Source organism: Nipponia nippon, unplaced genomic scaffold (genome assembly GCF_047370975.1).
Source record: "Nipponia nippon isolate SJK-2023a ecotype South Korea unplaced genomic scaffold, ASM4737097v1 scaffold_9, whole genome shotgun sequence".
NCBI classification, from domain to species: domain Eukaryota; kingdom Metazoa; phylum Chordata; class Aves; order Pelecaniformes; family Threskiornithidae; genus Nipponia; species Nipponia nippon.
The window spans coordinates 37,877,603-37,889,723 of NW_028262413.1; the positions used below are offsets into that span (position 1 = coordinate 37,877,603).

Here is a 12,121-nt window from a genome sequence, read left to right on the forward strand (position 1 = left end):
TTGCTTTGTTCTGACTCATCTTTTTCTTACTGTGAATGTTCATGGCAAAACAGTTAACACTTCTTAATACCATGTAAATTAAAAATTCATGATACACCCCCATAAATATGTAGTTGCAGTTTTTATCCATCCTGCCTGATGTATCAAAGTTATGATTCTGTTTGTAAATACCTGTGCAGTGGGTTTGGTGGTTTGCTTTTTTACCCCCCCCCCCCTTTTTTTTTTTTTTGCAGGGGCAGGGGGGAGAACTGAAGTGTCTGAATTGAGCTATGTCAATTTGGCCGGTCTAACTCTGCGAATGCTTATTGCACAGCTGTTAGTCATGGGGCTTGGTGCAAGTATACCTGACAATCAGGGAGTTAGAAATTTAATGTGCAAACTTCTTGATGGCAACAAGCTTACTTGCATTCAGCCTAGGAACTAGTGCTGTAGAAGCATTGTTCAACTGAATGTACTTAGCCTTAGGCATGAAGGGCAAGAAAAAGCCAAGCTTCAGTCTTGACACCCAGGCTGGGTTGGAAGTGTTGGGGGGGGGGGGGGGGGGGGAGAAATCACTGAAGCTGATTACACTGATATGTGATCCCTGAGACATGCCCAGAACCCTGTCATAGTGTGTTTGGATTTAACATGTTTTTAAGTATTTTAAGCCTCTTTTGCTCATACACTGGAGGTTCCAGTAGCATTGAGTCACAGTAATTGAGTACTTAACTGGGAGAACGCTCTCCAAAATGCTCTTTGAATTTACTTATTTTAAAAAGTAGAGAAGCTAGGAAGAACAGACGGCTGCCATCAGCAACCTTGTTTTTCACTGTCTGTTCCCCGTGCATTCCATTGCTAAGGCTGGTACGTTTGATGCTTCAGCAAAACTGCGCATCTCAGAGGCTTCAAAACTGCAAGCAGAAGTGAGGCATTTTCCTCTAAGGAAGAGGGTTACCATTACTAGTTAACAAGTGCTTGCCTGTTTAGATCGCTCCAGTCTTCACAATACAATTCCATTTAGACATAAGAAAAAGCTTTTCACTGTGAGTGTGGTCAAACACTGGAGCAGGGTCCCCAGAGAGGTTGTGGAGTCTCCGTCCTTGGAGACGCTCAAAATACAAGTGGACACAGGCCTGGCAGCCAGCTCTGAGCAGGGGGGTAGGGCTAGGCAATCTATAGAGGAGCCTTCCAACTCTACTGCTCTGATCAGTAAGGCATTTTTCTGCTCATTTTCCAGCTTGAATAATCTGCAAAATTTTTTTTGTCATAGAAAAACTCAAATTTTATCACCACAGGGTGAGTTTGATTTTCACTTGTAATAATTTACTTCTACTAAACTGTTAGATTTCAGCATATTTAAAAGTTGTCTTTGGATTTGTAATGCTTTCAGAAGCTAAAGCACTGTTTTATTTTCAAGTAGCCTATATAGCATATTTTACTATATGAATGACTTATCTAATTTTTGACAGAAGAAGGAGGAGAGCAACTCAGACTGTTATCCCTTTTGTCAGAAGTGAGTGATCAAAGTTCAAGGTTTTGTGTTCTTGAGAGAGGCTGATGATGGAGCCTCAGGTATCTCTGGAATCCCTCTTATTTATAAAGAATGTGCAAGATCCTGTTTCCCGGAACACAGAGGGCATCAAATAGCTGATAATAGTTTTTTGCTTGCAGCTCAAAGACCTTTTAACCAAAAAAGTGTTTAGATAAAAGAGCTCCCTTTCAGCTTTTTCTTCGGAGTGTGCTCGCAGGTATTCTGCTGTCTGGTTTTCTGTCCCCTCTCCTTGCTCGGGCACATACTCTCCTCCACTTTTCTATTTGGGGCAATACCAGCATGTTTGAAAGTGTCTTGGCACATTACTTTGTCTTGGGCAATAATATGTGCCTCTGTTCCAGTATGGAGACCAGCGTTCATGAGGAGGTTTAATCTTTCGGACTCTCTTAAAGCAAATGCAGCAGTCATACCCACCAGCTCAATCCACCAGTAGCAGTAATTTAAAACACTAGTTTATCTTCTGCACATCCTTATCTGTGTTACGCTCCCACTGACTTTCTGGGGTTGCATTAATGTTGGTGCAACAGCCTGGCTTAGATTTGAAAAACAAAAAAAGTAAAGGAAGTTTTTTACAGTTTTATCGGAAGCTGAAATGCGCTCGTGCTGGCTCTCCCCGTGTTTTGCAGAAAGACTACCAGAATATATTAGCTTCTGTATTGTACATGCGTGGGAATACAAGGAAAGAAAACGGGTATTGGTACATGTAAAAGTTCAACAATAACTCAGTTACTTTAATTTCAGGCTTTGTTGTGATGTGTCCCTATCAAAGCTACAAGAAAAATGGGGTCCTTTCTTTCAAAAGGTAACAGAGACTATGCTGGGAAATTGATCCATCCGCAGGGATTTAAGGCAACTAACTGCAAAAAATTAGCAAACAGGTATTTCTCTGGTAGGTGAGTATTTCTCTGGTAGCTGATTTAAAAAATTTTAAAAGTAAATTTCCAGTATAGTAACAATGGAAAAAAGAGCAAATGTATGCCCATTGGTACCTTTTTTCTCTAGGAAGTGGAACAGCAAGCCTCTGCAGGACAAAGTGACACTGTCGTCAGGGTCACTGCCAAGTAAGAATTCAAAGTTGGACTATTAAGACCAGTCCTGTACAGACTCACTTAACATTTTACCTTTTGATTATGAGGTAGCTATCCCTGGATTTAAAAAAAAAAAAAAAAAAAAAAAATCAAGAAACGGAGCTCTGTAAGGCTACCTGGGAACTTGTCTCCAATTTCTAAAATTCAGGAAGCCGTTGGTTTGACCTGCTGCCCTGTTCCTACAAAGCCATTTGTTTAGACTATCTCACTGCACTGGCATGGCCTGCTGCTGCTGCTGCCTGCCCCACGGCGAAGCAGCACCTCTGGCTGCCGCCGCTTTCCTCGCTGCTTTGGGAAGGAGATGCTGCACCTCTTCTTGCACATGGAGCATCTCTACACGAAGGTCACCTCGCTACCTGTCCACCATGCACCAGCTCAGCTTCTAACAAGCTAAAACTCAAAACAAGAATTTGTGAGCTCAAAGATTGCAGCAGGAATAATTTTCACAGGGAAACTTTAAAAAAATCCTATAAAAGTTATGGGGGGAGAAAGTTCAGAAGGAACAAAACTGACATAAAGTCTCCTTAGGTATTTTTTAAAGGCAGGCACTGATAAAATCTTGCAAAGGGTCACCATTATGGTGTAAATGTCCCCATACTGTTCCTGGCAGCTACGCATTTTACGCATGTAAATGGAGACGCCCTTGGTGGTTTTGTGCAAGACTTCGGCCTGCGTTGGCTAAGCTCTCAAACACAGTTTTCTCAGCTGTAAGTAATGGATCATATTCCCAAATACAGTATATGCTTACATTATACTTTAGATGATGGGTTGGGTAACGTATCTTTTTTTGTACACTTACAGAGCATGTCGAAGGCAAAATCGCGCGTTCAGAACTCTGTGTGCTCAACTTAATTAGCTCGTTAACTTGAATATCCCCTCCTATTAATATGGAATATCTTTAATTCAGATTTTAAAACTGGAAAACCCACACTCTCAATTGTCTAACTGGGATGCGACAAGCCATACCGCAAAGCCCAACTTGAGTTACTGGTTTTACACTCCGAGCCTGGCGCTTTGGGCCGCCGTGCCCTCTGCACCGCCATCGGAAAGCCCACGCCACAGCACCGTCCTAGCGTTGCTGGTCGTTTGCCAGCCCCAGAAAAATGGGGAAGCACTGAAAAACTGCGACGCCTCGCGTAGCTTTCCCTGCATGGCTGCCTCTGTAAGGGAACTAATGCTCCAGCCCTAAGGGAAGAGGCTCAATGTAGTGAAAAGCCCCTCCTCCTCTTGTGGTGGGTGTCGGGGCTAGAGGGGACCTGAAGTGCACTGGTGGCCTTCGGTGATACCAAACCAGCCCTCTTACCTCTAGAGGCATGCTACTCCGCGTTCCCTTTTTATAATTACTTCGTTCAGTAAGATGTCAATGCTATTTTGCCAATTTTAATACATAAGCAGTTCTGTTAATTTAAATATGTACATTGCTTGTGAGATTGGAGTCTAAATCAGTTACAGGGGATTATTTGTTTTATGACTGTTAAATACGCAAAATTAACTTTTTGTACATTATTTTGCTCCTGGTATATCTTGAATTTACTCTAGATCTTATGACCTATTTCTTGAACGTACAGCTAAGGCACTTGTTTCCTTTGAGGGAACACATACCTTCTCAGCTGTTAAAGCTAAGACATTGCTCAGAATAACTACTTTTTGCACTATACCAAGGTTCTTCAAAACCAAAAAGATTACTGAACTTTTGGGACCTCATCAGAAGATGATGTGTAACTCTGGAGCATACCACATACCAACAAAGTAACCAACATTTCTAAACAGTTTAAAAACTCCGAAGTTATACATTTTCTGAGTTTTATTTTCCCTGATTTCAATGGAAACAAGCCGCCTCCTTTTAGGTTATACTTCCCAAGCGTTGTGATTAACAGCAATAAGCTGTTTCTACTTCATCCCATTTTGAAATAGCATATTTTGAATTGCTGAAAAGTTGCGTGTTTGTAATGTTATTTGGTGTATTATCAGAGAGGTATCGGGCAAAGTGTTTTCACAGAAACTCTGCAACTCCAGCACTCGAAAAACCCTTCACAAGTAATGGAGGGGACTTACAGATCCCATTAACCTGTGGCGTCCTACACCTTTTTTGCCTTACTTGACAAATTTTTAACTTTCGTGTTGAAAAAACAAGTATCATCTTCAGCGTTCAGGAGTAGCAGTCAGAATGTAAACTAGTGGGTTGCCACTTTAGCTAAAGCTAGACAGCTGATGTACCTAGGTGTATCAGAAATGGACAAACCTGTGGGGGGGAAAAAATAGGGTTTGGGAGAATTCACCCTTGTTAAAAGCGTAAGAAAAGTGACTCAATAATACCTCTTTTCTGCCAAAGGTGACTTTAGTAGGGGACAAAAATGGTTTCTACACAGAATCTGTTTGACCTTGAGTAGGATATTAACTAGATTTCCTTATCAGTTGGCATTTGCATCTGATTTAACTATATGAAGTCCAGCACTTATTTTGAATAACTTTAAAAGAACAGCTGGAGAATAACAGCATATCTCTGGTGAAACTTATCACGGAGTCAAACAAACAAGAAAAGTCAAAACCAGATTGCTTTTCTTCAATGGTAACGCATTTCATTTCTCATAAAGAGGAATGCTGTCTTTTAATTTTTTCTTTCTGTGCATGAGTCAGTATTTCATCTACATGAGGGGGAGTGAGCAATCAAACAGCCTCAGCCTGGCTACTGGATATTGCAATATTGAGATAAGGGCTTCTTCGAGAGGTTTCTTACAATCCTTTAGCACGTACTGCGGTGAGATCAAGTTACAGCTGGTTTAATGCGATGTAAAACCTATTAAGGTTGACATCACGAATTTTACTAGTCCTGGTGATGATTACATAACAAATAATTACTCAACATAAAGTGCCAGTGACAGACTGATAGTTTGCTTCGAGATATAAAAATGAGATACAGGAACCACATAGCAAAAGGAGTTCTGTTTAAACCAGTTATATTCCATTTTAGATAACAGAAGCTTGCTTCAGGTTAAAGGTCCTTAAATGCAATAAGGCACAAAATAATGCTTCATTATTTCATTCTAATTCACAGCTGACAGTTGTTGATTTGGAAGAAGATATCAGAGGAATTTTGAGTTGACTGTTGGTGTGGTTGGAAGGTAACAGGGTGACAAGCAGCAAATATTTATCCTACTGCTTAGCCCTCTAAGGTTGAGGTACAGTGATGAAAACAACATTTAGCATCTGAACGTAGAAGGACTCACTCTTTGTGGATGACTAACACTGCTAGCTCAGGGTCAGATCACGTTATGTTGCGTATGGCTGACTGACGTCATAAAAGGATGTACAATGACTTCCTTGTGCCATGTGCCATCAGTCCCAGGTCATGGGGATGTATTTCACCGTGGTGCTATGTCCTGCCCCCCCCTTCACAACGCTTTCTGAAGGCTGACGCTCCCCCTGACAGAGCAAGGCAGAGAGGATGTTGATGACTCATTTTCCCTTCATTTTATTCACAAGCTGTTCCAATGAAACAATGTCCTCCCTCTCCATCTAAGCTTATCGCGAACAGTTTAAGTCTAAAATAATTTGATGTCAATCTCTTTACGTTTTTGCATGATCAACAGGAAAAAAGGCATGGAAAATTCCTCACCTCGAGCATGTTCTAAAACAATAGCTTGTACCAGAGAAGTCTCATGCCCAGGCTGGCCTCCAGCTACTTTTTCCTACTTCCCTTGCTCCTTCTAGCTCTTGGATTTACAAATATTAAACTTAGAGGTCAACATGATAACCATGAGAATCAAGTCAGTATAGCCTAAATACTACTGTGAGATGAGATGAAGGACCTAGTCGTGGAAGAACTTGCTCATTAACTTCATGTGGGATGTGAGCAGGTTTAGATTCATTAATTAGAAAGGGAAAAAGGAAGGGAGGAAGCAGGAATGCGGTAGTTTGTCAGAAATGTTTTATGGTGTTAGCTGAAGAATTCAAAAATCCACCGTTTTCTCTGCTTTCCTTTGGAAAGTTCTTGAACCACCTCCAGAAAAATCTTACTGGGCTTCCACTGCTCCCGCTGTCCCTGCTCCGTAAGCCAAGCACTAGCACTGGCGCAGGGGAATCTGGGCTGGAACAAGTAGCTGCGGATCAGCAGGCTTGGGATTCCTCCTGTGCTAAGGGAGTGAATTTAGCCTGTTAGTTGGGAGATCTGGTATTCAGAACTAATGTAAGTTGTCCCTGGAAACACCTAATTTTCCTATTCTATGGAAATTAAGAGTCCTAGGAGCCTAATTTTCATACCTATGTAAGATAGCACAAATTCTTCTTAAGTTAACTAAAAACAAGCATTAGGAGCTCCCCTGCAGCTGAGGAACTCCCCGCAGCAACATCCTAACGTGGAGCTGAATGCCCGCAGTTGTGTGGGTCTTCTCAAATTTGCACCTATTGTTTGCAGCAAATGGGTTCTGCCACCAGAATTTACTACTTGCCCTGCTGAATGGCTGTTAATGCGAGGACGTTTTGTTTCTTGGTATCTACGGTGAAGTTTAAACTAGCAGCTGCCAATTCTGGTTTTTTTTTTAATGCTTGGTTTGATTTTTTTATCATCCCTTTCTAACCATTGGAATGGGTCTAGTAAATTTAGTAGCGTACTGAGCCTCAGACCCTTAAGAGACTGTTTCTGTCACGCTGAGGGTCACCAGTTTTTGGCTGTGAGGACCTGCAGAGCTCCGTCACCCGGTGATGCACAAACCCACGGTTCAGGTGTGAGGGCACACTCGCATGTCCATCAGCTTGGCCCAACACCACAGGGAGTTAATGCTGGCGTTTTGCAGCAAGGGGAGACGGATGATATGACATTCAACATAACGTCACAACAGCGCAGACAAATGAAAAACAGCCTGACAATGAAAATCAAAGTTTTAAAACGAATTTTAACATTCTGATTGAGTTTATACAAAACTACCGCTCTTGTGTGGCTATGGTAGTTTAGAAATTATACCAGGACCTTTAAGCCAGATTTAACTCACTTTTGAACCATGTTCTCATTGCAAAGGAAACACTGAGCTCTCTCACTCCCTATGTCTTAAACAAAAATGAATGGCCTAACAGTAATATCAGACATACATTTCAGAGGAGAGATTTTTCTAGGAAATCTTATTTTTTCATATTTAGGGAACAACAATAATTTCAGCCAAACTTAGTTAATCACTGTTTCTTCCCCCAGAAATGCAGTTTATTCTAGCATACAGTTTGTTGCAAAAGATAAATACTGAAACGTGTAGCGGGAATTATTGTACGAGGCTTTTTGTCAGTGATACGGATTCTCAAGTTTTGCTGACAAAAGAAGTCAAGGTTCCCGCCCTGGACAGTTCCTACTCTAAACTGGGAACAGAGTTGATTGAAGTGGAAGAAACGCATCCTCCTGCCTCCCTCCAAAATGAACTTTCCTCCAATGTTGCTCAGAGCGAGCGACAAAACGTGTTCGGCACGGCGCTCGTGGCAGCCCTTCCACGCCCGAGCGCGGCTGGCACGAAGAGCTCAAACGCATCTCAGCTGACGCCGTTCCCTGTGATGCCGTTTACATAACCAATAACGCCGGGGCACGCTCTCGAGGCACCAGCGACCTGTGATCCACCAACGCGGGGCGCCCCGGCCATGCGGGGACGTTTCCTCGACGGGGAAGCGGAGGCCCTGCCCCAGGCCCAGGCCCCTGCCCCAGCCCCCTCACGCCCTGCCCCAGGCCCCTGCCGCGCTCGCCGCCCGCCCCCGCCGCGGGGGAGCCCCGCAGCCCGGTGCCCAGGCTGGTGTCTTTGCAGAGGGACGGGGCTTTCGCTCTCTGAACCGCGCGTTTCCAGTCAGACTGGTTTCTGCCCCGGAAAGCCCCGTTTCTGCCGCCTCTTCGGCCTTCACCTCATCAACCGCACACGGGGGGCACGGCCGCCCGCCCCCCGGCAGCCGCTCGCACCTTTTCGGGCTGTTTCGGAACGCTGCCCCCGGCTCCCCCTCTCCCGCCGAGGGGCCGAGGCCGCCCCCGCCCTGAGGGGGCCGCGGCGGACGGGCGGGCGGGCAGGAGCCGGCAGCGCCGCGCCGCCCCGGCGCCCCCCTCCTCCCGGGGGCGGTGCGCGCTGACGCGGCAGCGCCGCTGCTCTCCGCCGGCCGAGTCGCACAATTATGAGAAGGAGCCGCCGGGCCGAGGCCGCCGCCAGCGCTGGGTCCCGGTGCGGAGTCGAGCCAGCGCCGTTCTCCTCGTCCCGCACTCCTCTTCGCCCCGGGAGCCTCGTCCTCGCCCGGCTTCTCCCCACCCAGCCCTCCGCTGCTGCCGAGCCCAGCCCCGATAGATGGAGACAGGCCCCGCCACCGCCGACGCCGAACCACGAGCAGGAGCTGCCCGGCGCGAGGAGAGCCAGAGTCGGCGCCGAGACCCAGCCCGGCCCTGAGGAGAATGGTGAGGGCCGCGGCGGCGGCGGGGCCGGGCTCGCCCCGGCGGGGCGCGGGGAGCGGGGGAAGGGACGGGGGCGCCGGCCGCCGCATCAGACCTGTCCCAGCCGGCTGCTCCGGGTGCCGGCTGCCGCGGCCGCCCCGATGCGCCGCGGCCCCTCTGCCGCCCGGGCTCGCCTCCCGCCGCGGCGGTCGCTGCCCTGCCCGCCCCGTGCGGGGCGCCCCGGCGGCGGGGAGGAGGGACCCCGCCGGGCTGTCACCTGCGGCCGGAAGGGGAGGCGCGGGCTCGGGCGCCTCAGGCCGGCCCGCGCGCGGTGCCCCGGCCCCCGGCGGGGCGCCCCGGCGTCGCCCCCCTCAGCGCCCGCCCGCCCACGACCCTGCGGGCCCGGCGGGCCCTGCCCTTCCGGAGCGCCCCGGCCGGGGCTGACCCGAGCCGCCGGGGCGAGGCTGCCGCCGCCTCCCGGCGTTTCCAGAGCCTCCTCGCGTGGTGCCCGCGGGGCCGGCGGCGCCGCCCTGCTGCCGCCGGCCCCGCGGAGGGGCGGCCGCTCCCTTGGCAGCCCTCCGCTCCCCCGGGCAGCGCTCTGGGGAGCCGGCCCTGCGGCCGCGGGGGCCTCGCCGCTTAGAGACGCGACCTTTCCTTCCGTGCTCTTCGAGTGCTGCCGTAATCCGGCATTATGGTTTTGTGCAGCACCAGAATGTGCGCGGCGGACCACGTAGTTCTCTGGGATGCAGCTCTTCCTCCCTTCTCGTCTTTCTACCTATTTAATTTTTACAGTTTCTACACCTTGTCATATACAAGGGAGCGTATAAACCCTTACAAAGAGGCGTATCAGCTTCTACAAAGAAAACACGGGTTTAATTTCAGTTCTTTCTTATTCTGGCTGCTAATCAGTTCTTTATCCCTATAAGTTTATTCCTTAATTGATATTTACGGAGTTCAGTGAGCCGTCACATCAAGTGTTTTCAAATCATTTTGGAAATCTAAGTGTGTGTAAATCTGTGGATTTCTACAGTCTGCTTGAACTTCTAGTCAGATGCTTTATTTCGTTTTAAATAAAAGTGTTTTATTTCACGGTATATTGTTCAAAACCACAGGGATTCATATCCCTGAAGCTTCCATTTCTGACTGTATCTGTGAACTGTGTAGAAATGTGGGCTGTCTTTTTCTAGAATCTGCAAATCCACCACTCTTCTAGGAGGAAGCTGAAAGTGCAACCTTCCGTTCTGACTTGAAAGAGTACTTGGCATCTCTCACTTGTCTGGTACTTGCTCTTCTCAACTGAAGTGTTTTTTTTTTTAGTTTTGTGGGGGTTTTTTGGTCTTGGCTTTTTTTTTTTTTGTTTAGTTCTGGTGGTTTTTTTGGTGCTGACATAGCCTAGAAATGTGCAGATTGGTTTTAACCATTGTAGATTTGTAAACTGATCGTGGCTCAGCACTTTTTCTGGCAATGTAACATGTTTGCAATGTTTTATAAGTATCTGTTTATCAAATATTTTGAAACCACTGTTTAACAGGTGTTTTGCCTGAGTTGAATGTAGGACATTTTATGCAAGTTCATTTTGCTAAAAATTTCCCTGCTGCTCCATGACTATTTAGCAATTTTGAAGAATTGCTGGACAGTGTCCAACATGAAATCAGGAATTATTCTAAAGAGTGACTTGTTCAATGTGGCAATTCCGGGAGTTCAGTCTTTTTTTTAATGTGTCTGTGTGGGTGAGATAAGTGTCTGCTAGATCATCCTTCATACCTTCTGGTATGAAGCCATTCTTGACTTTGCTATTTAAAGTGGGGGGAAAAAACCTTTGTGCATGTGGAACTGTTTAGGCTGGTTTTGGACTGTTTGTACGTTAGCTTCCTGATGTTTTACTTTGATATTTCTTTTGCTTGCTTCAGCTCAGGAGCGGAAGGGTAATTTTCACTTGTCATACAAAGGCACCTTGAAACATCACCTTACATTTAGCAGTTATCTCACTTATGTTTAAAGATACTCTATCAGATCGTTTACCTCCCGACATGGATTATCTTGGAGAGAGGTACTCTATTGTGTTTTAAACTTTCACTTCTTTTCTTGTCCCTTGAGGCTCTGCATAACCTAGTCTTGCCACCTTACCTTTTTGTCTTATCACATCAGCCCTGCTTTCTCTGCCTTGCTGGTGATAGACTGCAGCATCCAAACTCCTCTCTTTTTCTCATAGTTATCTTTACCACTTGCTGTGCTTCCCTTTCCTGGAAGCTTTGCACCAACACCCAAACTTTTCCTGCTTCCCTTTCATGTCCCTTCGTGGGGTGCGTTTCTATTAACTGTTCACTCCTTGTGGACAGTTGTGACAGATGACTATTTTCTAAACAAACAAATATTGTTTTAAACGTCAACAATTGATGCTGATGCAATAGGGTTTGGCCATATTGGTTTGTCGATTTTACACCAGTAATGTTGCAAATAAATCTCTAAGAGGACTTGTCAAAAAGTGTGTGTGAAGGGAGGGAGATGCTTTTGTAGTCTACAATTTGTGTGCTTGGCAGGATTTTTCATAGTAAGTTTAATTTTCTTTCCCAGAAAGACCCTGATTAGCCTAATTAGGAGTTTAACACGTAGTTATACTAGCAGTGACACTTGTACTAAACTTCTGATACTGTCAGCCTATTGTCTGAAACAACCCCAAATTTGAAGTTCCAGTCTTTAAAGGTTTGGGGTTGGATTTTAAAATTGTGGCTTATGCTTTGAAAAGTCAAGACAATGAAATGATACTTCTCATGCCAATATACTTAACCTGAATAATGTATCTTTGTCTTTTTTTTTTAAACAGATATTTATTTCTTTTGGAATCCCTCATTTCCTTTAACCATGTCTACTTTGGCCGCAATATTTGCGTGACACGTTAATTTGCTGAAACAAGTACCGTTAGTTCTGGTTTTTGTGCCACTTTTTTAAAGGCAAACTGACAGTAAAATCAATGTGTGTATTTTCCAGAATTGGAATTTTGTCTTTGAGGTCATGTTTCTTGTTTCTAACATGAATAATTCTGTCTTGGTGCGTTTCAGCTTCACTGATTGAAATTCCGGCAGCTGGCTTTTCAGCAGATAAATTACTGAATAATTTTAC

The 12,121-nt window shown here is 45.7% G+C and overlaps 1 protein-coding gene across 1 annotated transcript in view; it reads left to right on the plus strand.

The window, feature by feature from the left end:
* The first annotated feature begins 8,899 nt into the window (after nt 1-8,899).
* TRPM7 (transient receptor potential cation channel subfamily M member 7) overlaps nt 8,900-12,121 on the plus strand; it is a 58,582-nt gene continuing 55,360 nt past the window's right edge. Inside the window, exon 1 of the mRNA XM_087743809.1 lies at nt 8,900-9,025. Within this exon, the coding sequence (XP_087599935.1) occupies nt 9,023-9,025 (3 nt within the window). The 5' untranslated portion in view covers nt 8,900-9,022. The remainder of the gene's footprint in view (nt 9,026-12,121) is intronic.